The 26,563-nt window shown below is 39.5% G+C and overlaps 1 protein-coding gene across 1 annotated transcript in view; it reads right to left on the reverse strand.

Moving 5' to 3' along the window:
* Fat4 (FAT atypical cadherin 4) overlaps positions 1–26,563 on the reverse strand; it is a 132,536-nt gene that overhangs the window by 52,391 nt on the left and 53,582 nt on the right. Inside the window, 5 exon segments of the mRNA XM_051185696.1 lie at positions 2,108–2,282; positions 3,075–3,997; positions 9,186–9,536; positions 10,756–11,017; positions 18,972–19,103. Of these exon segments, the coding sequence (XP_051041653.1) occupies positions 2,108–2,282; positions 3,075–3,997; positions 9,186–9,536; positions 10,756–11,017; positions 18,972–19,103 (1,843 nt within the window).

Raw genomic sequence — 26,563 nt, forward strand, 5'->3', positions numbered from 1 at the left:
TGCTGTCTGTGATCTGACTGTTTATCTACTAAACAAAATGGGAGTGAATACTTTATCTCAAACCTTCTTTCCCAAACACTAAAGTCTTGGAATGCCCTGAGCTCTGAGGCCATGCTTCATTCTGACTTTGTCATTCACTGGCTATGTGACACTCAGCAAGCATTAAAGACTCCAGCTTGATAGTGGATAATAGAGATCATAACAAAAATCCTGTGCAGAAAAGACTAACCTCTATGAAACTTTGCACTGATTGACACAGGTAGCTATAAAAAGAAACAACATCCCTTAACCCACCCAATATCCCCTCATTTGCTGCCTGCCCATTGATTTCTCCAATCCTTGGCAGTCCTTAGAAGAAAGACATTCTAGCCTGTGTGGGAGGTCTTTTTCTGCCATGCCTCTTGATTTGGAATGTTTCAAAGTCAGAAATACTTGCCAGGATCCTCTATTTGCAGTACCCTGCCCATCACAGATTACCACAAAGTGCACTTCTAAACCCTATTTCCCTCCCACAGACCAGAATGTCCACCACCACTGGGACACTTTCCTGGTACAGCAAGTTATATGGAGACAGATGCCTTGAGGAGCTAGGTTCCTCTATCCAGTTTCTGCTCCTGCCACTTCCTTTCCACAAACTCTGTTAGTGTTTGTGAGTGTCTTGGGTTGACCACATGCTTCCAGCTCCAAAGAGTGAAGACAGCTGAGAGGCTGGAATATTTTAGCAACAAAACACTGGTCCTAAAATCCAACTCCCTACCAGTTTTCACTGAGTTCAGTATCTCTTCTCCAGGGACTTTGACTGATTTGCACTGTCAGTTTCCATTGGTTTTATAGGGCAAGGGGGGATACTTACACCAAGAGCCTGAGGGCTGTGAAAATTGTGGAACTCAGACATAGCAAACAAGTCTCAGATTAATTTAGATCAAGTTGCATGGGGTTGACACATTGCATTCTTTTCCTTGGTCCTTAGGATTTTGAAGCTTTGATATAATGTAACAAGGTAATTCACACTAAAAATAGAAGGGATAATATTTATCCCCCCCCAGGTCCAGAGAATGAGAGAGGAAGGGGCAGATAGCACTCAAGCACTCAACTAAAAATGTGTTGCACTGTCCTTCAAATATGTCATTAACTGTAATTCCAAAATCTTCCACTGGTTTGTGAGTGGGGCCTCGAAATAGTACACTAAGTGCATGGAACAGATCATATCCAACAGGAATTTCAGCGTGTCAATTTTCACATTTCAATATTCCATAATAGCACTCTATAGCACATAAAAAACATATAGATACCTTCATATGCTAATATACACACATTGGCTATACACGTATATTATGTCAGTAATCTGAGGTCACAGCTAACCTGCCTTGAACATTTCAACAAATATTTTTCTTAAATGCATCAACATAATTAAAACATTGGATATAAGGTCATTATTCTCAGGGGGAAATTACTATACAAGGCAATCATTCCATAGTTCATTATCTTTGGAAAACTGAAACATTTAGTCATATATTCACTCAACAAATATTTAAACAAATTGTAACTTCAAAATCAATCAAGGCATATAGATTCTTTAGAAAGTTTAGTTATTTCCATTTTAATTAGAAGTGTTCTGTATGCATAAATACAGTCTATCAAGGAAAAACAAATCAGTGTAGACAATAACTTGTAAAACTTGGGTATTCTGTCGGTACATGCCAAACAATTTATGTCATTTCTATTTTCAAAAAACTGAAGTGAGTACTGTTTTTCATTAACTTTATTTCTGTGGAAGTTTATCAGGGCAGAGTCTTATGGACACTCTAGACTCGGAAATATACCTGATAATGATAACGCTAAGAAAACTACATGGTGAGTGAATAGAAATCTGGACACGTTTTCATCTCCAGAATCTTCTAGAACTATCCTGATACTTCTTTCAAAGGTGAGGTACTTCAAATTCCTCCTTACTCAGTGCTGAAATATCATTCGCTGTACCTAATGTGTTTAGGAACTATTCCAATCATTAGGAAATTTCAATAAATGTGACACAGTTACAAATAAAACTATATTCATTTGTTCCTGAGGATTTGACTCACAACTGAGCAAACTAGTCAGGACCCACCTGCATCAGCAGCTGTGACAACCAGGACGAAGTGATCCCTTGCTTCCCGGTCCAAACTCTGGGTCACCCGAAGCTCTCCACTGGCTGTGAGAACGAAAGCATTGTCTTCATTTCCACCAAGCAGAACATATGAGAGCTGGCTGTTCGGTCCTTGATCATCATCTCTTGCCACCACCTACAGGGGAGAGTAGTCACATGACTGAAATGAGCCATCTACCATGAGAAATAAATGAAGCAACTGCAAGGTAACTGGAAGGGGGTTGGGAGTAGATAATGCTACAAGAGTGTAGTTTCAAGTCTTCAAAATATAGGGCTGGAGAGATGGCTCAGTGCTCAAGAGCATTTGCTGCTCTTGCAAAGGGCCCAGTTTCAGTGCCCAGCAACGACCTGGTGACTCATAACCATTAGTAACTCCAGTTCCAGGTGCCTGATGCCCTCTTCTGACCTCCTTGAGCACTAGGCATACATGTGGCACATATACAACATGCATATACATGCATCAAGGCTATACACTCATAAACATAAAATTAAGTCTAAAGTTTTTATAATTAAAGGAGTAAATAGTAGTATGCATTATGCACATGTATTTGCATAAAAGCCAATGCATAGGGTTTGAGGAAGGCTTTCCATAAATAAACAGCATGGTTTTTCCTGTTTATAAAGAGGGGAAGTAGAACAATATTTTTAATGAACTTTTTCAAATTTCAACATCATTTTATGTGTGAATATTATTCTCATAGTAACACACAATTTAAAAATACTCCTCAAATGAACAAATGTGTGCAAAGGAAATTACTAAATCTCAGGTCCAATATTCATAAGCATTGATTTTCAGGGTTTTCCATTTCTGCATTTGTCTCCCCATGACAATGAGAACGGGAGAAGGTCCTGAACACAGTTCAAGAATGAAACTTTTAGGTTGATGTCTTATGACAGTGTAAGCCATGATGAGTTTAAATATACTGACCTGAAGAATGGTTAGGGGCAGGGTCCCTAAATTTTCAGGGACATTCACAGAATACGGAGACAGCTCAAATACAGGAACGAAATCATTCATGTCAAGTAAAGTGATGGTGACAGTGCAAGCATCCGTTCTGGGGCTACTGCCCCGATCTGTAGCCTGGACAGTTAAAGTGTAAGAAGAGGTTGACTCTCTATCCAAAGTCTTAGCCACTGTGATGGCTCCTGTCACCGAGTCGATCCGGAACTCCTGATGAGTGTTTCCACCCACGATGCCATAGCGAACCTGCCCATTGGTGCCTTCATCGCTGTCTGTTGCAGACACTTGGATTATATCTGTTCCAGTGAGAGTGTTCTCCTTAATCTGCACTTTGTACACAGCCTGAGAAAAAACTGGGTTGTTATCATTGATGTCCAGGACCATAACTACAACTTCTGTAGAGGAGGACAAGGGTGGTTGTCCTTTGTCTGTGGCTACCACTGTCAGGCTATAATTGGAAGCTACTTCTCTGTCCAGCTCTCCAGTAAGATGCACCTCACCATCGATGGTCCCAATGCTGAACTTGTTTCCCAAAGGATTCAGGAGAGTATACTCAATGTAGCTGTTGGGCCCACTGTCTGGGTCTGTTGCTTGAGCTTTGAAGACAACAGTATCAATAGGTGTATTTTCTGGAATGTACGTCAACTTGGGGGAAAGAAACATTGGTGGGTTATCATTGACATCTAACAGGATGATGGAGACCTGGGCTGTGCTTGTGAACCTGGAGGCAGGAGGCTGGGGTGAGTCATGGACCTGAATGACCAGGTTATAGAAGGACTGGCTTTCCCGGTCTAAAGCCTTGAGGGTTTTGAGGACTCCATGTTTATCCACTGCAAACTGCCCAAGGCTGTCACCTGAAGCAATGCTGTAGGACAGCTGAGAGTTGACACCTAGGAGTGAAAGAGGAAAAGTTAAGCCAATTGAACAGATGAAGGTTGCAGTCTTAGCCACAGTACTAGAGCATTTCTGATGAATTCGTTATCCACTGTAATTATTTTCTAAGTGATTCTACATGAATCTCTCAAAGCAATTGTGAATGATTTGCCTATAGCTAAATACGCTTAGTAGATACTGCTGCACACATGACTCTTTTCCTTTGAGCTTTTGATCCGAAAGACATTTACAATCTGCTGTATAAATGATCTATATAGGTTCTGTTACTTACAGCAATGTTGAAATGTTAAATTACCAAAGTGAGGAGGAGGAAAAGTTCCAGAGAATAGATATTTTTCTAAACTTTTCTTTGTTTCTATCACATAACTCCATGGGGCCCAATGCTACACATGCCATTCTCTATATTATTAGCTAAACATTTATAACTTCAGTAATTTATTGAGGCTGACACCATTTTTCAGAGAAGGGTAATAAAATGTTCTGATGTTGGACATTAGTCATGGATGCTTAAAGTCTCCTTTTACATTTCTTGTCAGAACTAATAAATACTTTTTAATTCCTATTAAGCATCTGGCCAAGCAATGTCTTTTAAGGAAATAGCTCCTCTCAAGGTTTATGTACATTTAAACCTTTGAAAAAGTGTTCCTTAAAGGAACTGTTAGCCATAAAGTTATATAATGAAAGTCTCTAGGCAGAAGGGTTCATGCTGTCATTGGCCCATGTTTAGATAACATCATTTTGTCCTTAATGTATAGCACTTTTTAATTTAAAAACTATACACTCACCTTTTGCAAAAGTTACAGAAATGATATAGCAAAATAATGAGGAGAGTATATTTGCCATTATGTTTCAACAACAGAGAGGTCAGATTTTCTGCCTCAGAGCAGTACTGCCCAACCAGCTCACAATGCCACCTGGGTTCTCCCATCTCCTCCAAAGTAAATTTCAACTATTTAGTGCTCAGAGTCCTACCTACCAGAAACATTTTCTGTTTTTTGCCAATGGCCTCCTAGCACAGTTTACTAACTTGTGAAAGATATTCCTCAGTGGTCTGCAAACACTTGAGTACACATTTACTTTTCACTTCTTCTCCATCTCTGGTTCTGTTTCAGGCAGATTACCCAAGTAATAGGATATCCTCCTCCAGGGTGGTCTTGTTACTCTGTCCCTATGACCTGAGGGTCTCTCTCTATCATCCTTTACCCATGTGCTCAAAACAAAGAAGCACTTTAGAAGGTGAAGTCAGGCACTGAGGTACTGAACTAAGATTTCCATTGTGAATTTTGATGCACAGATCTCTGGAGACATAGACTATGCATTCATCTGAGGTGTTTACTGCATACTCTTCCAAGATGAACAGAACAAAAGTTATAAATTTAGGAGCCTGAACATCAGGGGAAAAAATGAACAACTAAAATGCAGGGGTCATACATCAATCCACCTGCAGGAAAGAAAGGATGGAAATTCAGACCAGCAAAGCAGCTGAGTGCTTCACCGTATCTTACATCTGTCCAGGTTTGGAAAAATTCCACCTACTCTGATTTGAAGTATGGTTGAATACATCAGAGGTGCTTTTTACACAAAGTGTATTTTTCTAAGTACATCTTCTGAATCTCTGAAGACAAAAAACAGAAAAAAAATGTGGAATCCTGATTCTTCTTGAGATCCACAGTCACCAAAACACAGGAGTAAAAGCAATACCAAACAACCTCCATAAAAAAAATTTTTTTCAATTCTGTGTAGACATACAAAATGGTTCACAATCAAGATCAAGCAAACTTAGAAACACTGATGACACTCTACATGACTTCAGTGGAAACCAACGAGACCCACACAGATCAGCCAGACTGGTAGTCATTAAAGCAAGGATCTGAGAATCTTTGTTCCTCATGGGTGTTCATTCAAGTAAATGCTGAACTATAGAGACTAGGTAGAAGAGGCTATAGGCTCATGGCTCCACAGACAGCAGAAAGGCCTTATGAAGGGAGGGATTGACAGAGGGTCAGCCAGGGAACTAATAAATGTGAGCCTTTAACTATCACTGAGAATAAAAACATTTATATCTAATTTATAATCGCAACTAAATTAAGGAATGCCATTTCAAATAAACCAGGTATAACTATAGTCTTGGAAACAAATAGTAACTGTTATTACACCAAATAATGTAAGGCAAGTGTAAGTCTTATCTCAGAACTGGGATCAGAACTGAACACAGTGAGCTACACTTTGAGAGGGGTGTTTCCTTATGAAGAGTCTAATTAATCAAGTAAACTTGGCCTCGAAGGCTATACCTAGGAAGTGCACATAGCCCCAAAGGGACTCACAACCCCCTCAACATTGGCCCTGCCAGGAAAATTTAAAAGATCTCACCATAAATACATACATTTTCTTAATTTTCATTAAACAGTATTAAAATTTTTATCTAGGAGCTTTTACAAACCAGCCAACTGCTACACTGAATATGGGTTGTTTTTCCAACCATTCAAGTTCAACCTACTGGAAGTCATGTGGTTCCATGAATATTCTTGTGAGTTTGGTTAGTGTGAGTGTTCTGCAGGTGTCAAGGATGTGTACATGTGTCTGTCTCACGGGGAAGTGTGCATAGATGTGGATGACTGTGTGTACTTATTTCATTGTGAACGTATATTGGCATTTGCTGTATACTTTATTCCCAAGAACTGTATATAAATACAAAAAATGTAAGTAATGAAACACATTCTGAAACTAGAAACTTAGCTGGATTATGAATGTGTGCAGTTAGCCAAAATCTATAAATTTTGTCTGATATCTGTGAAGGGATAGTGTTTGTTTGCCTGTAACATGGCAAAGATACACAGTACTGAAAGCACTTTTAAGAAGGTCATCGGAGATCTAGACTATGAAATCGGGCCCTGATTCAGTCATGCACCAAAGACAAATGGGCACAGTCATTCAGAAAAAGTGACAGTTGTGTCACTATCCAAACATCCTTTAATGATCACAATGCCTCAAGTGTGTGTGGCTTCCAGAATTGTAAGACAACAGTAATCTGACACATTATCATGATATTTTAAGCTGTAACTTTTGTTCCATATGACACTTGCCAACTATATTCACAGACACATTGATATTAATAAAGCTGTGACTTATGTATTGACAACAATGCAAGGTTTGCTTTATTGATGAGGCTATGTATACTAAAGTGTTAAAATTTAAACTCTGAATTCGTACACAGGCAGCACGAAATATTAAAGTCTCTCTCCTAGATCACTTATTTCTGTAGAAGATCACAGTGTTACTGGTCGAGAACTTTCTGAGCAGAGGCTAAGTTGAATCCATTCAATTCACTGTCCCACTAACATTGCTCACACACACAGGAAGTGTTCACTGTAAGTGTGCTGGTGTCCGTACAAACAAGGTCACTCTTATCATTATCCGTCAAATTCAGAAGGAATAGGAACTGTGTCCTCTATTTTAAGTCAAGGTTCAGGAAATGACTCCTAGAAAAGTATTCATGCTGAACAATGGCTAAAAGCGGTTTGAAACTTTTACAATTTTAACCAGCACAATCAAATGGGGGAAACACCCTAAAAAAGATAGGAAAAAAAAAAGGATTCATGACTGCACATGTAGGAATCATTCCAGAAACTTTTTGAAAAATTAAGTACACTGGTATCTTTTAATCATTTTCACATTCCTTTATATTTAATGTTTTGAGGATAAATAAAATTTATTCTAGAGGATATACTGCGCCTCAACAGACCATAACTCACAAAGGCACCAGGCAGAAAATTGTTCAGCATGGAAAGTTGACCCCAGGACTGCAGTTATGACTGTGGCAGTAAACTGCTTGCCTTGCAAACATAAGCTCCATGTTCCATCCCCACAAGTAATATAAAAAATGCCAGGCATGGTGGTACACACTAGTAATTCCCATGCTGGGGACCCAAAGACATTTGGAATCCCAGAATCCATGGCCAGACAGACAAGCCAATTTTCAAGTCAGGGAGAGATTCTGTTTCACAAAACAAGGTGCATGGTGCCTGCAGAATGCCACCAGAGCCCAAGCTCTGTCCTCCATACTTGCAAACACATACAGACACGTACCCACACAAACACATGCATATATGGATACATATACATTGAATACATCCACAAGAAAAATTAACTCAAGAATGTGTGCATGACATTGCAAATGTTCCATATTCATGTTCTGGAATGGATAAACTAAATAAAAGTGATATAAGCTTTGCAAAGGATTTGATCATAGCAACCATCTCAGGCAACTCACAAATATCAGTGGGATCCAATGCCTCTGCCCTCCGGGGACACTTACACATGTGCAACACCCACATGAACAGAGAAAGAGAGAGAGAGAGAGAGAAAGAGAGAGAGAGAGAGAGAAGAGAGAGAAAAATTAAAATAAAATAACCCCTTTGAAAATCCTTAACTTGGTTATATACTGTAAGCTAAACAATCCAAACTTCCCAGTCAATGAATGCTTGCCAAAATATTATTAGACTTTTAATCTAATAATATATAATTCAGTTATTCACTATAAAATGTTTTTCTTTAGACTTTTGTCTCGTTTTGCTCTGTAATTTCACTCTTTCAATGTCTAAGTAATATAAGGCAGGCAAGATGGCCGAACAGGATGAGCTGATTCCTGCAAAAGAACTAGTGACTTGAGTCCTCCACCGAGGACCCACATAACGGAAGGAAAGAACCAACTATTGAAAGTTGCCCTCTGACCCCCCCCACACACACACACCATGGCACATGCATCCACACATCCAAAGCAAATCAATAAACATAAAAATTAAATTTAAAAGTTTGAGTAATATATTTATATATGCACACATATATTTATTAGCTAACACAAACTCAGAATGAATCTTTATTCTGACCACTAAATTACTGAGCTAAAATGCTGCTAAAACATTTAAGGGAGAAAACTAAAGATAAAATTTATTAAGTATGTAAACTTATAATCAATTCTGTGATTGTTACAAAAAATTATAGTACAAATTGCTTGATTTTTTGAATCCTCTACAATTAAGTCAAAGCTCAAATTCCCATCTTTAAATATCTATTTATAGAATATAATTCATAAACAAATATTAATAAATCAGTTAATAATATAATATTAGTATTGGATTCATTACACTTTAGTGGGATTTTTAAGTAACCACAGAAACAGCATACCGTCATCTGCATCAGTGACGTTAAACACGAGGACCGTGGATCCAAGAGGCAGATTTTCCATTAAGGATGTGCTATAGGAGCTCATGCTGAAGACAGGTGGATTGTCATTTACATCAAGGATGTTGAAGTAAGCTCGGATGGTGGTAAACTGCCCCCCACCATCCTCAGCACGGACTGTAAGTATATAATACTGCTGTGTTTCGTAATCCAGGGCTCGAGTCAAGTTGAAGACACCAGTAACAGGGTTCAGGAAAAACACACCATCCCCATCATCTTCATCCACCACATATGTGATTTCTCCATTCACACCAGAGTCATCATCTGTTGCTAAAATAGCTGCCACTAGGGAACCTGCCAGAAAGACAAACCAAGTCTCAAGTTAGTGGAACAAGGACATCGGGTTATTTCTAGAAATATAGATTGACCTAGAATGTATTTTTATGGTCAAGTATTGTAAATAGATGGCTGATGTGAAACAGGAAGCTTGGTATTCTGCTGACTTCTAAACTGACACACCCATGCCCTTAAACCACGACTCAGGGACTGTGGCAGATACCCCATGCAGCGCAGGCTGCAGTGTGAGGGTTATCAGAGAAGTAATCTTACTTCTGCCATTATTTCCAGTGCTACCAAGTGATAGGTTTAACCATAAATCAATGCATAATTACCAGAGCCCATAGCTAATGTGCAGAACTAGGATTCCAAACAACATCATGTGTGTGCGATCTGGAACTGGCAACCTATGGTGCCAGTGGTCACTACTGTAAATAATATAGGAAATAAATTGCTGAGAAATTCAAAAGAACTGGGCATATAAGCACAGGAAGTGAAGAGGGAGCTGTCAGGGAGAGGGATTACCAGGAACTCACTTCTATCCAATTTTCTGTGTGGCCCTAGCTGTCCTGGAACTCTCTCTGTAGACCAGGCTAGCCTCACACTCAGATTCTGCCCCTTCTGCCTTCCAAGTGCTGGGATGAAAGGTATGGGACACCAGGCCTGGCTGAAGTTTGATTTTTGAAGACAGCAACACAGTGTAATCAAGGCTGGCCTCTAATTCCCAGCCACACATCCAGCTTTACATTTATCTTCTAAATTAACATTTTGCTGATTCTAGCAATTATTGTTTCCATTTTACACAAGAAAAGGATGCCAAGAAAAATGAGTTAAGTAGCCTGGTTACAGAACTAATGAGGGATAACTACACAGCCTTTTGCTTTTTTTTTTTTTTTTTTTTTTTTTTTTTTTTTTTCATTTTACCCATTCTTAACGTAGAAAAAGAGAATGGAGCTGGCTACTGTGAAAGCTTATGACCTGGGGCACAGGTCCATTTAGAAACAGATATCTGCAGTTACCAGTCACATACTTACCTCGCCTCACCTGCTTTAACTTATTAGCAATTTTCTCAGGAATTGCACAAAAGATGTTATGCAAAAATATCACAAAATGTGATGCATATGTATTTATAACTGAAGGTAAATGTGTGCTAAATACTACTTAAAACAACCAGAAGAGTCCATCCTTACTGTTAAAGGTGGTTCCTGTAAAACATCTCTCAGGACATTTCACCTACCAGGGGTTGTATCTTCTGGGATGTCAAAAGAGTACACAGGCCTGGAGAATTTGGGGGTGTGGTCATTGACATCGCTGATGGTGATGTTTATCCTCATGTCGGAGGACTGAAGACCATCATCTGCTCGAACCAGCAATGAATACTTGGACCTGTGCTCTCTGTCCAGCCTCCTGGTGGCTATGAGATCTCCAGATTCCGGGTCAATTCGGAAGCTGTCATCAGCTCCACTAATGAGAGCATATGTGACCAGAGCATTTGCACCCTGAGGAAAAAGACCGGCATGTGAACTGTTGGAGTGGAGAGCATTGTGTCCTGTTTTTGATGAGCATGAATCTGACAAAGGGGGCTTTGGAGCTTTGACTGCATGTGACAGCATACAATTTCAAAAGGTGAGGAAGATAAACTTAGAGGATTTGTGGCCTGAAAATTAAAGATTAGAAATGAAAGACTGAAAATTCATCCGAGATTGTGCATTGGATGACCTAATATGGCTACCAGGTCCACACTGTCCACAGCAATCTACAAGGTCAGTACAGTCTCTATAAAAATCCTTATGGCATTTTTATGCAAATAGAAAACAATAATGGCTCAGCAGTTAAGAGCACTTGCTGCTCTTGCAGAAGACCCAGGTTCCATTCCCAGTACCCACATGGAGGCTCACAAATGCCTATAACTCCAGTTCTGTGTGATCTGATGCCCTCTTCTGGCTTTCATAAGTTACACGTAGTACACATACACTCACACACATACATAGAAATACAAATAAATAATAAACAGAAAAGAACACAATTTTAAAATTCAAGTAGAAACACAAAGAACCCAAATGAGACAAATCAGTGTTGAAGAATAAAGCTGGAGGTAATACTCTTCCTCATTTCAAACTGTATTTCAATAACACTTTATTCCTAGACATACCCATAACAGATCAGAACAGAAAACTCAGAAATAAAACTGCACGTGATAGTCGACTGAACCCCTAGTCAACTGGAAAGAACAAGCTCTTCAGCAAATGGTGTTGGGATAGCTGAGTGTTCACATGGCAAAGAAAAGAACAAGGCCAATATCTCACAATGTGTTCAACAGTCCACATAGTTGGTTAACTCTTCAACATAAGACCTGAAATTAAGTTTCCTGGGCAAGACACAGAAGTCTCTCTTCCTGACGGCATTGTCCTTGGTGATTATTTCACAGTCATACACTGAAAACACAGGTGGTAAAGCCACAAAGAGGTAAGTGAGGTGACAGCAAAGTGAAGGGCTTCTACACTGTGAAGGGATGGGCCATTGTGAGAGCAAGAGATGTTAGCAAATTTATACACGTGATAGAAAGTTAATTTCTGAAATATTCAGACCATAAAACATTTGTCTTAATAAAAAGTGACTAAAAACACATATGTGTAGACATCTCTCCAAAGAAGCAGGCAAAGGCAGCAGGTATGTGAAAGTTGTCCACTAACTACCACAGAGATTCAAACAAAACTACACAGATGTGCCCACCTCAGACCTAAAGGGAAGCTACATCAGAACACCATAAGAGGCAACAAATGTCAAGAAATTGTTAAAATAATAACTTCACTGTCTGTTGGGGAGATGTACTAGAAACAATAAGAAAGGTCTCAACACACACACACACACACACACACACGCACGCACACACACAGCCTGCAAATGGATTATTCATCAATTCTACTACCTAGTATTTATGCAAAGGAACTGAAATCAGTGTTTCAAAGAGAGATTGACAGTTTCCTTTTCATTACAGCACCATTTGCCATAGTCAATGTGGGAGATGAATTAGCGCCTCAGTGGATGACGGAAAAGGGCTGTGGTCTACACATACCAGTGATTTTAGTTCTGAAAAGGAAATCCTTTCCCTCGTGAGAGCTTAAAGATAACACTCACAGAGGATGGAGGTCACATGATATCAATTACATGAGCCATTTGAAGAAATCAAGCTCAAGGAACTGAAGTAGAATGCTATTTCCTGGGGCTCAGAATGTAGTGAGGAATTGCTAGTCCTCCCATTCTTAAAGAGGAAGACAATTGGCAGAGAAAGAGCTAGCTAACATATACTCAACTCCACTATATGCTTCAATTTAGGTCCCAAAACTCCCTCAGCCCGATTCAGTTCATGTTCCGCCAGTGTTGTACTGTAATGACAATTAAATGCTAAGTGCTTTGGATAATAGACAAACAACGATAAGAGAATGGCCCCTCTAGGTTGCTTTTGGAGAAGATATAATGGAAAGAGGACAATGGTATTGAGTGTCACAGAGTGTGGGAATATCTTGAGTGTAAGCATACATTCAGAGAGAGGGAGAGTGAATGAGGTGATTAGAAGAGCTTAGAGAGTTTTTATTGATTAAAAAAAACATTTGGCTATATTTTGGAAATTTTCAATTGGTGCACAGATTGGCTTGAATTTCATTGTCTTGAAATCTGATTGCGTTTTACCTGGAAGTATGTGTTGATAGACAGTCAGGTAGAGATGGAGAGAGCTGGGGATGCAGATATGGGTAAGCTGTAGATACAAATGAGATGGACTATAGTGAGTGGGGAAAGGCTGAGGAGACACTGAGGAAAATGGGAGCCAAAGAGATTGGTGCTCCTTTACCCAAAAACTGGGTGAAGTTATTTGGTGACTAAGGACAGCTTCAAAGAAATGGCTATCTGGTAATCAGAGATTGCAAATGGCTTCTAAGAAGATCATGTTAGGAGGTGGAAGTTGCTAAAGATGATCATTTAAATCAGAGTACATGAGAAATAAGAGCAAGCCCAAAACTAAACATTTGCTATCCAAGAGCAGACAAGTGTCATGAGTTGTGATAGAAAACAAGGAGGCATAAGAGAAGAGAGTCAGGTGGATGGCTGCCTAAGGTCAATGCAGAGGCCCAAGAAGACACCCCAGCAAAGTTCAAATGCAAAGAGGCTGTGCAAAATTAAAGACCATGTCAATTTGCAAGTGGAGGCATTGACTTCAAAGCAGTGATTGTCTCATAAATACACTGTTATCCTTTGAAACTAAAAGGCAATCAGAATTGTAAATTCTTAGCTGTGTGCCTAGTGACAGAAGTGCTAAGTGCACACTGTACAAGTTGGAGTGTCGTCCTTGGAGATCCATGTCTTAGGCTGATTCCTGCTCTAGCGTTTTTGTGTCTCATTTGGCCACACACTGGGCCTCTCTCTGCCTTCCTTGCATGCATAATTGGAATCATGTGACTACCTGCCAAACAGGGCTGTTTCAAAGATTAAATTGATTGATACCCATTTTAAAAAAAATTAGAATGAGCCTTGATAAATAGAGGATTAGGAAAATGCTGGATAAGCATATCTTTCATTTTTAAAGGGAAATATTTGATGATGTGACAGTTTACAACTATAGAGGAGAGTCCCTGTTATTCTACAGAAAGTGGCATCTGATGCCCTGTTGTAATCACTGACTGGGCAAGCTAGTAAGTATTGCTGGAGTTCTTGAATTTACAAACTTGTTTTGATTTAAACATACCTCCTGGAAACCAATTTGCCTCTTCTAGTTGTTACTATTTGGAAATTTATTCATTAAAATATTCAAAGAACTCCCACAAGCAATACCAAGAAGAAAGTAGAGTGTTGTGTGGAGATAACACTGACTGACTGGGTTGCAGATCATAAGCTACTGTACAGCTTTTCTGTCATGGGTTCTGCTGTTTTACTGTGTGTGTTTCTGTTTTTGTGCATGTAAAGAGATCATCTTCAACAGTATGAGGCAAAAACATCCTCATCCAAAAATTATGCTCAGCAGCCTTTACAGGCTTTTTATACTGTATTCCCAAAGCATCTAAAATTTAATACAGTGCCTCAAAATCTCCCATGACTTAATAATAGCTGAGTTTGACATATTCTCTTTGTGTATTCACCTGTATCTAACATATTCATTCTAATTTTATTGTCAAGCAGAAAGATTCAAATGTCATTTTCCATGGCTGATCTGTTCACAATCTGGACTGTTCCATTTCACAAAGAACCCCACCACTCTAGTGCAGCCGTGGCCACAGGATAACAGCTACACTACATTTGGAACCATCCAAATGATACAGACTGGGAAGCTAAAAACTTGAAGAAAAGAGGAACATTTTAAAACCATTATACAAATGATCCCATACCTAGAAAAGCCCCATCTAGATGACTCAGGATAATAACAATGCTCTTCAAATGGTATTCATTCTCCTGAAAGGAAGTGAAGCCCATGTCCATGCAGCAATCCATTCCCCTTCAGAATGGACTGGTGCTATTTACTCCTGAACAGCTAAAATGTCTGGTAGCTAAAGTGAGGGTTTTTCAAAGTCTGTTTGTTTAACATCCAATGCTGTCAAGTAGAAACACATCACTAAAGCACCATCCCTGAGCAGCCAGAGGCAGAGCCCCACGGGATTCCAGGGTAAATGATAATAGCCTGCAATCGACTTTTCCAACCTCAAGTGTGTTTCCAAAAACTGAACTTTTGAATGTTCTGAGCTGTCTTTAGCACACAGACCTGGTAACTGGAGAATGTGGCCTCCTGACACCGATCGTTTTACTCAGTGCACTATGGTTTCTCTAAATATGGATATCTCCATATTATATATATTATATTATACTATATATTATATATAGTATATGAAATATAGTGTATAATATATTGCATATATCACATATATTATATAGTAGATAACATGGAGTATAACACATAATATATGCTATATGTAATATGTAGTATGTCATGTATTATACTACATAATATATATTACATGTGAATGTTCCATAATATGTAATAGATATATTCATTATAGAAAAGGAAAATGTGTAGATTGTAAAACAATAATATGTTAGAAATTTCCAGAAAAATCTATATGCTCAATGCCTTGAAGATGCCCATTTCTCCTCAGTCAGTAACACCACAACTTCCTGTGTCACCACAGAGTACAAGAGATGCCTTACATTTCAACACTGTTCTGAAGAAATAGATGAAGAAAGAACAGGCAGCCAGGGCTTCAGAAAACAGGAAGCATTCATACAAGCTTCCATTCCAACCAAGAGGTAAGGCACTGAGAAAGCAAAGTCCATAGACCAAGGGGTTACCAAAAATAATTAACATCACAAAGAACTTGGAGGCAAAGATAAATCTCTGGATCCTATAGGATGCTTGATTGTCCATCCTGCTCTACACAGAGTCAAAGAATGCCAACTCCCCACAAGAGCTGAAATAAATACTCTACTACCTTAGGGAAGTCCCTGTATTAAGGAAAAGGATGTATTAAAGGAGGAAAGAATTCCAAAGGGCTTCATCTTTTAAAAACAAAACACTCCTAAAACAGGCTTCAGATTTATGGTGGGTTTACTGGTTTAATCTCTCTGACACCTTCCTCTTTCTACAGCCCTTAGAGTCTGCAGGCACTGAAGTCTTCTCCCAAAGATTTTCCCTCTCCATCCTGGACCAGTGACAAGTCCCACCCCCATGACTATTTATTCCTGCTTTAGCCCTTTGCACCTATACCCTGCCTGACCCTGATCAAACTGCTTCACTCTATATCTTTACATCCTGTATCTTTGTAAAGTGGGGTGTCTCCATGACCACATCTGCATGCTTACTTGAGTATTAAACCTAAAAACCACCTTTCAAGAAAAATAAGACAAGATGCATGACAACCCATTTGGGTCTAAAGAATCTCCCACTTATCCTCAAATGTCATTGTGGCTACATCTTCAAAAGACACTTGAAGGCCATTGGGCAAGAGCCATGTACACTCTGTATTCTCAGACATAAAAAAGCCACAAGAGAAGCATACTATGCATACAGCATGGCACTCATATCAACAGCATGTGTTCTAGAAAGGGAAGTGTAACTATGATCATCTCAAGATCATAGTTAACAATGGATCTGATAGTCCCCAGGGGAAAGTTCCTAGGAGAATCATATGCTGATGAAAACAATCTAATTTCCATATATAATTTATTTGCAATCCACTATAATTTGGGCTGAGCAATCCCATATCAATCATAATATCCCACAGAGTCAACATCTATAACCACTAAAATATTTATTAAAATTAGCATAGCTATTGCTTCATTTTTCTAAAGTGATTAGAACAAAACATTTCAAACAATTGAGTTGTATTTCTCTATTCCTAAAGTTGCAATTATAGCCATTCTGTGCTGATTATTTTACATCAACTGCATGATACTCGTTTTGATGTTATATTCAAATTGGAATCCATGAATTTTCATAAATGGATACAGCTGAATATATTGTCTCAGTGATGAGTTTTAAGAAAGCAAGATATTTGCTAAACTATGTCAGATGTTGCATAGAATCAGTAGTACAGGTGTTCAGTTTCACAACAATGACCACTAACCTGGGGATCAGTATTAACAAAAAACAACAAATGTTTTCTAGAAGAAAACCAACTAGAGTTAACCTAAACATTTATTTTATTCTCTTCCCTATTACTAAATTTTATGAAATTAACATACTAGGCTACTATATTTCTAAATTGACTGTTAGAACTAACTCATCTGCCATTTTTTTCTTTTTATTTATGTATTTTTTGAAACATGGCCTCACTGCATAATCCTGGATGCTGGCATTCTCTGGGTAGACCAGGATGACTTCCAACATACAGAGATCCATCTTCCTCTGTCTTTAGATAACATGTGTGTGCTGCCTTTAATCTTGTTCTACTTACTTACTCAATGTTAAAGAAAATATCTATAAACTATTTAATCATAGTTTTAAAAAAAATGTCCAGAAATTCCTGGGGTTGATGGGAGAAAGCCAGTTCTGGATGGAGCTTGGCTGAGGAATGATGGGAGGATGTTCTGGTGTTTAGGAAGGCTTTTCACTCCATATCAGAGCAATAGTTAAAACTTTCACTCAGAAAAAAGAAGAAAACAAGCAAGGAGCTATTATATGGGAAATTGAAAATTAGCTATATAACCTCCCAGGCCATTTGTAGCATCACTATTGTGTGTCTGTCCTTACAATAAAATATAGAGGATGATAACCTATCCTGTGTCTAAATTTAACATTTTCCAAAAGGTATGAAATTGGTTTATTACAATAAATTGAAAAACTCAGATTTTCTGCATGACAGACTTAAATAGATATTACAAAATTTTAAATGTATGTAGGCATAAATATAAAATATATAATTATTAAAAATGTGAAGATTTTTTTAAGGTCACCTTAAATATTGTTAGTTTTGGATTATTTGTTTTTTCAATTACAAATAAGATAAAAATAGAACCTTGGTGCTTTGAATACAAAGAGAAATGATGATAAGGTAAAAATAAAGATCCAACTTTGATGTATTTATTTAAAGAAAAAAAAGATTTGGCCAAAATCTCTAAAATGTAAAGGAAAAACAACTAAGCTATGAATTGCTGATCAGAAAAAAAAAAAAACCTCCTGACTGACTTATCTATTCCCTTCTTTTCTTTTATTTGTGTTGGGGGAGGTATGGGCTTACATGGGTGCAGGTGTGTGTGAGTGCATATGGATGTCAGGGTCAACTTAGACGTATCTCAGGAATTACCCAACTTTACATTTTTAATTCTCTCTCTCTCTCTCTCTCTCTCTCTCTCTCTCTCTCTTTCTCTCACACACACATTCTCTCTCTCTTGCCCCCCCCTTCTCTCTGGTGTGTGTGTGTGTGTGTGTGTGTGTGTGTGTTTCTGTGCATGTGCACATGAATGCAATGTCCATGCAGGTTCAAAGTGTATCTTAGATCCCCTGGAGCTGGAGTGAGCCTCCCAAGGTGCGTGCTGGGAACTGAACCCATGACCTCTGCAAGTGCAGGCAATGCTCTTGACTGCTGAGCCATCTCAGCAGTTCCATCTCGTTGCTTGAGACGAGGTCTCTCATTGAGACCTGGGGCCTACCATGTAGACTACATGGACTGAACAGCCCATCCCAGAGATCCTCCTTCTGAGATTCTCCAGTGCTGGGTTTATAAGCTAGCATGACTGCACCCAGCTTTTTTGTGAGAGGGAAGAGGCTTGAACTTGGGTCTTCATGTTTGTGAAACACGCAGTCTACAGACAGCATATTCCATTCTTACATCGCAGTTAGAACAAACTAATAGATGCTCTCTGGGAAAAAAGATAGAAGTTGTAACCTTGGACACTGCACACTAGAGCTCCCAGCATGCATTTGAGATTCTGTAAATCACTGCAATTATGGATTCTAAAGACATGACCTACCTCATCAGCATCCATGGCAGTCAGCTGCATAATCTTAGAGCCATCTCCAATGTTCTCCTCCACGGTGAGATCCAGGGTGTCTGTTGGAAACACTGGTGGGTTGTCATTGATATCTTGAAGTGTTATTTCTACCTATAAAGAAAAAGAAAATAAAACAATACTCAAAATGCAGACCAGGAGTCCATGCAACTATCCTTCCCAAAAGGAATGAAAAACACCCAAAAATCAAGACTCTGTGAAGGAAGGGTATAAAATATTTATGGGAACAAATAAGGCTAATCAGACAGCATCTGACTTGTTGATGATAAATGACTTTAAATGGTAACAGTGGAATTCAAACTGGAAAGCAACCCTGAGAGTTGTCACTGACACCCCTCTGAAAGTCTCCCCAAACTAGGGGCCATCTACTTGCAACCATGATGCCAGCCAACACTGGTGAGGTGGTATAAACAGTTTTTGCCATAAATGTTCGCAAAGAGAAAACTAGCATCTATGGGAAGTAAAAACATTTGCAGGTTATTTTAAGAAACATTTGAAATTTCTCCATGTCACACTAACCCTCCAATCTGGGGACACAAAAACTACACAGTTGTCTATCTTGGCTCCCATTTGCAGTAACTAACCTCCTCTTCAAAAGTCATGGTCAACAGATCACAAGTATGAACTGCCTCTTTGTCAGAGTGTATTTCCCCACCTAAGAGACATTTTCTCAAGTAAAGAGCTACAAGGTCTGAACACCAACTTCAGTCTTTGTGATGTGCATCTGAGTTGGATGTGGGACTCAGACTCTATGAAGAGAGCAGACAGCTGCCAGGGGAGTGAAGGTTTCACTGGAGAAGGTCACAAATCAAGTCAAGTAGGGGCAAAACTCACCCACCCAGCCAGCAAGGAATTGGCATTCTGTGAGAAGCCATTGTTCATGGCTATCCTGTGAAGACCCTATCAAATCCAGGGCTTAAAATGACTAAGAAGTCAAGCAGCCAGCAAAATGGTTTCTCCTCAGGAGAAAAGGGAAGGGAACAATATGTGGACACAATGTCACTATCTGACCCAAAATGTTGAGGGAAATACAGATGGATTAGACAAATAAGTAGATGAAAAAATGATAAAAGCAGAAAATATATAGAACTTAACACTCAGCTCTTCATTTGTCTTTTAAGGGAAAATACAAAATGCATTTTTCAACACACATTCTCTTCATTCCAGAATCTAATGAACTATTTTAACATTCCAGATAAACTACTAATTATGATGGCTCCATCTTAAAAAAAAAAAAAATAAAATCCAATCAGACTTGTAAAGAAAGAGGTCTTTAGAATTAGTGTTAATTATGCTTTTGGATATCTTTGCTAAATTTTCAGTGTTTGATTTCTGTGTTTTATATGGTAGTTCAAAACAAACCATTCTACATCCACATCCAGACAGGAGATTAAAACCGTTGACATAGGAATCAAGCCTGTGAGCCATGCCCAGTCCCCTCTTCACTGAGAGAAATAACAGCACCGGTGTGAAGAGAGCTCAGAGAAATCCCCAGGACTGGGAGACAAACTTCTTTGACCCAAGATATCAGCGCCAGGCCTACCAATGCAAGAGGAAGAATAGCAATGTCTCAATTTGCACATCCATCTCTAAGCACATTTCAGATTTGTCCTTAATGGAACAGCATTGAACACTATTTTCTCCTGTGATGTTTGTAGCTATCACAGGCTCAGAACTAGATAGACTCCAAAACGCTGGGGGATAAATGTTGGAGTGAATGAGCATGTCACAGACAAAGCAGTCCAGATTCCAGAAGAGGATAATTTGTGCATGTGTGAAAATATATTTATAGTTTGGATATAGTTTTGCAATATCACTCACTGTATTTGTTGGATACACACAGGTTTTCATAGTAACACACTGTTCTGTACAGCTTACAGCTGACATGAGCCATAGTTGTTACTAAACCTGGGGTCTTCACAACCTCACCCCTGGCTCCTGTGAAGGCTGTGCTTGTGGGTGTGTGCGAATACACACACAAACAGAGAGAGAGAGAGAGAGAGAGAGAGAGAGAGAGAGAGAGAGAGAGACTAAAACAATGTGTGGCATATGTGCTAGTTTGTTATAACCATTAAAATACACAAGCCTATTAGCCAATGCATTCACTTAAGGAATCATGAAGCGTGTTTCAAAGTCTTTACATCTATCAGCCTTTGCAAAATATGTCCTTTGTAAGCTTATAGGATGTGTAGCACATTGAAAGCTCAGACAGCCATTCACTTACAAAATGTATTAATATTTAAGAAATCTGGAGGAGCATCGTGTTCACTTCCTTTATTTTACAGAGAGTGTGAGCCAAAGCATTGTAACGTCAAGTGGTTTATCTAAGAAAAACAATGCAAGGCCACAGAGCCAGGGTCCATTGAATTTTCCTCAGCCAACTGCAGAGTCTGGAATGCTGAACTTTCTCAATGATGTGCCCAAGGCCACCAGACTCTACCCTTGGTGATAAGGCAGAAACCTGTCACAAAAAGCATGTTCTTCTTGAAAAGTAACATGGAAATTATGTTTGAGGAAGTTAATGTGTGAAGAGACATATGAAGGGCAAACATGTTAAGAAAGAAAGAGAAAGGAAGGAAGGAGAGAGAGGGTGGGAGGTGTGAGAGAGGAATGAGGGAAGGAATGGGGGCCAAAGGAGAGGAGAGGAGAGGAGAGAAGGGGAAGGGAGGGGAAGGGAGGGGAAGGGAAGGGAAAGGAGGGGAGTGGAGTGAAGGGGAGGGGAGAAGGAGGGGAAGAGAGAGGGGAGAGAAGGGGAGGGGAGAGGGGAGGGAAGGGGAGGGGAGGGGAAGGGAGAGGAAGGGCAGGGGAGAAGAGAGGAGAGAAAAGGAGAGGAGAGAAGAGAGGAGAGGATGTTATCTACCATTTTCCCTTTCTTAGGATATTTTATCTATGGACTGTGGAAAGGTATTCAGACAGGTTTGTCTTTGTGTTGCATCAAATTCAGTTACTCAGTAGGAAGTTCAAGGTATACATTACAAATTAAACTGTAATGTAGATACTTGTATAATTTATTTCTTTCAAAAATCAGTAAGATATGTTTTCCACCTAAATGTTGAGCTCCTTTTAAACATTTCAGAAATTATTAACAACTAAATAGTTGGAGAGATCGAAAGTACACAAGCTATAAAACAGCAAGCCACACTGCATGGGGGGGGGTAGTTTGCTGAGTGGCAAGCCTAAGATGTAACATTCCTGCCATTTTATCTTTGTGAAACTGACACTTTAGTTAAATCCCACGTGTATTGCTAGACACCTGTTTTGTACAAGTTATGAAAAGCAATGCATCAAAATAAAAGTTAAGAGTTCACATGGATATGGGATTGCATCAAGATCACATGAAAGTACAGTCTTCAAGGTTTTTTTATTGAGTGTGTGTGTGTGTGTGTGTGTGAGCACACTCATGTGTGTGTACATAGATATGATATCTGCAGAATTAGGAATGAAATTACAGGTGCTGGTGAGCTACTCAGCATGGGTTCTGGAACTGAACTCAAGCCCTTCTAAAATAGGACAATATATGCCTTTAATATCTGAGCTATCTTCCCATCCCCAAAAGCACAACTTTAATGAATAGTTTTCGCGAAAATGTATTTCAATAATAGAAGGTTATACCTCTAATTTTTGTATATATGCCCACATGATGGTGAAGTTAGTAGACACTGATGCTTGGGGTCAGTGCTTTCCCAGTAGGTGGCTGCCTCTAGATTTGGGGATATTTGTAAGGCTATAATGACATGCTTGGGGCAAGATACTGAAGTCCAAGTATCACATTTACTTTGTCTCTTATGTGTCCTCTACACATGTATTTTATAACATATTTTCAGTTTGCCTGTGTCTTGACTGCTTCCCAGAGGCAAGTGTGGAATTTCCTATTTGTGGCAGCATTTCCACTATCCAAACACTATGTGTTTTGAAGTATTTCAGATTGTCAGAGTAGAGACACTTAGCCTGTCACCGAGACTCTCCAGTTCCTCAAACCGTTAGTAACACTCAAAATAGTGTTTTGTAGTTCGTGAGATTTGGAAAGAACAAATCTGTCTTGTTCATATTTACAACCCATCCATCCCTAACAGCATCTTTCTTTTAGGAATTTGATGTTAAAGCAAACCCGCTTTTACATTTCTGCAACAGTGACTTCTTACTGGGGCATGAGGAATATACTGAATGCGGCTGTCTTCAAAATAGTGATAGCTAGAATCGCTCCTATCCTGTAGCACTCCTAGCTCTTTTGTACCCCTCTGGCCACGAAGTAACTTATCAATGGCATTGAATACACAATGGTAACTTACTGATAGCATGTTCACAATGATGGCTGAAATAATAACAGAGCTGGAGACAAACATCGCTATGACTTGTGCAGAAGAGGTTCTATTTGAGAGAGCATGTGGAATCCTCAGTAAGGCCTACCACCACAGCAGAGGCTGTCCAGCTGAGTAGCACAGAGCTATTCTAGTGAGTATGGCTCACAATAGGCCATCACACTGTCACTCTGGTGACACTTCGCTAAATGGGTGTGCACTACTGAAAATCACTGAGGAAAATATCCTAATCTCCTCTTCTGTAGGGAGGTCCCACCCCCTCTCCTGTAGAGATGTCTCACTCACTCTTCTGAATGAAGGTCCAGTTGAAACCCACCTCAGGATCTATTCAATCCTTGTGTCTGATCGGTCATTTCCTTTGGTCCTGAAGAGGAAAACAACACCTTTCCTGTCTGACCTGAGATGTCATGTGGATTTTACATTTTCCAAAAATGTCTGGGCTCAGCTGTGCAGAAAGCCCAGGATTGTTGGAACATGGGAGCTGACCATCTTACCCAGGAAATAGAGAGCAGTGTTTATTATACAGACAGCAGGATGACTCAATAGAATCATCACTCTGGGTAGATAACCAAATTTAGATTTAAATGCGTTAATATCTGCTGTGACTAGAAACAGATTCTACGTGATTTGTTTTATTTGATGGGATTGGTTCATTGATTATGCTCTGTAAGCCTCCACGAGCAAATCTTTAATTATTAATTTCATATGAAACCCTATATTTGCTATAATACCCCTGCCCTCGGTGCTCATTGTCAGACAAGACTCTGGCATTCTGCATTAGTTTTGTTTTGATTTTTGATTATACATGAACTAACCAGATAGTTTCATCAATAGAAGCTGTGGCTGATTCCAGTTTAAAATCTCAAGGAGAGACTAAAATCTGGTCTGGAGTATAACAAAACTTCAACCTTTGCTCAAGCTGTAATGTGTATTTTTGGGCTCTACGTACTTTCATGTCTTAAAGAAGAGTGGCACAGCTATAAAGGGTGATGCCAGGGTCTGCCCAGCTGCTTTGATTTTGTTCATCAGTCCTTTCCCTATTTGGGGTGACCACTGGGAATTTTGTTGCCATGAGTCTGGGTAAAGCTTTGTTCTCAACAGTTCGTCGTGCTACAGAGCCAACATCCATTACAGTTTGCAAGTGACTCACATTTTAGTTATGAGAAGGTCTTAACAAGGAACAGCTTACATTTAAATGCCCAAATGTCAGGACTGTGGTGTTTGGACTGTGAAGGCACCCAGGGTCATGTTTAGCCTATGAGCAATACCCTCGGGTATTTATTTATTTATTGTGTAGACCTGACCCAATTCCACAGTCTGTGGTGATAAGAGTGTGTGTCTCATTTTGGCAACTGACTAGAACCCAGACACTGGAATCCTGATGGAGAAATCAGATTTTGGAGGAAGAGCCCGGAAGGGGCTGTGCCTTAGTGCTTAGGAAAGCCAAGGGGAACTGAAGAGTATGTCCTCCCTCAGTGAACTCCACACACTTGAGATCTGAAACCTGCTTCTGAAGTATCAGGGGGCATCAAAGAATAAATCAAAATCTAAGTATTTAGGCACCTTAATTCTTAACTCATTTAGTTTCCTTTCCTTTTAAGTGTGTGAGTGTTGTATGTGCATTTTGTGCATGTATATATGTGCATTTTGTGCATGCCTGGTGCTCCAGGAGGCCAGGAGAGGGTGTTAAGTCCCCTGGAACAGGAGTCACAAATAGTTAAAGGCTATCATGTAGTTGCTGAGAACAGAATCCACGTCCTCTGTAAGAACAGTGAGTTCTTACAACTGCTCTCTCCAGCCCCGAGATATCTTTTCCAATTTAGAACTAAAAGTAATCCAAGTGTGGCTGTTCAGAACCATAGTTCCCGTACTTGTGAGGTCCAGGCAAGTGGCTACCCAGAAAGTGGATCAGGCCAGGCTAGAGAGCAAGACCCATCTTAAACCAAAAAGCTGGAGGAAAATCCTAGGGAAATGGCCTAGTTGCGGTGTTCTTTTCATAAGCATGAAGATCTGACTTCAATCCAGGACTAATGTGAAAAATCTGAGCATTGTGACCTCAGATGTGGGAAGATGGAGACAGCTGGCTTCTTGCGACTACCTGGCTAACCAACCTTGACTTTGTGCAAAGTCCCAGAAAGTGTACCTGTCTCCATCAGAATAGTAGTAGTAGTAGTAGTAGTAGTAGTAGTAGTGGTAGTAGTAGTAGTAATCTAGATTACTCAAAAAGTGAATCACTTCAGAGGCACAACACCCAAAGTTGTTTGACATCCACACACATGGGCAGGCACACACCTACATACACATACACACACACACACACACACACACACACACACACACCTGTTCACACACAAACATACCCATATATATATATATATATATATATATATATATATATATACACTCCTTGCTAAAAAGTTAATTTAGTAGTTACTTTACAGGTGCTAGGCTACTAGGCATTTCATCATTTGAAACTTTGTCTGGTTTAAATGAAATTATAGGTGTATGTAAGTACCTGTCCATTACTCCACACAAAGATGAATTGTTCCAGTCCGGTTGTTCCTGAGTGTTAGGGAAGAAGGAAGCATGTGCATTTTTGATTCCTTAGTTTCGCTTTTAAAAGCAAATTGAAAATCACATAAAGCACTTTGAGACACAGCTTGTTACCCATATAGGCAACACGGATGTGACCATGCCCAATTAAATTTCTCAAACCAAAGCCATTATGCTAATGCCTCACCACTAAAGCTCTCCCAGCAGTCGGGAGCATATGTTCTTGGAATTTTGATGCATTTCTCATAGCAGGCAGACTTGGAGAGGAGCCAGTGGTGATGAGGGTGGCCAGGAGTGCAGGCACAAAGCAATTAAGTCCATTCTGCAGGCGGCATGCTTTCCATAGCTCAGTAAGTGTGTGGTGACATAACAATAAGACGGAGCTGGGGCTCTTTCAATATTATTCAAGTCAGAACCAAATAAGGAGCTCTAAGGCCACCATACTTAACCACGTCAACTTCTCCTGAAATCAAAACTGCATAATTTCTACATTTGCCTGGATTCTTACACATGCCCTAAAGTGCATGCAGGGTAAACGACAGAATTAAAAGATGTGTGGTTTTCATGTGGAACTTAAGTAAATTTTATGTTTCTTCAAAACAAATGCCCTGCAAAGGCATTCCAGAGTGTTCTTTTTAGTAGATGTTGACCTGAGTAAGGGAGACACATATCAGAGGGAAA

Source organism: Phodopus roborovskii, unplaced genomic scaffold, assembly GCF_943737965.1.
Source record: "Phodopus roborovskii unplaced genomic scaffold, PHOROB, whole genome shotgun sequence".
Classification (NCBI taxonomy): domain Eukaryota; kingdom Metazoa; phylum Chordata; class Mammalia; order Rodentia; family Cricetidae; genus Phodopus; species Phodopus roborovskii.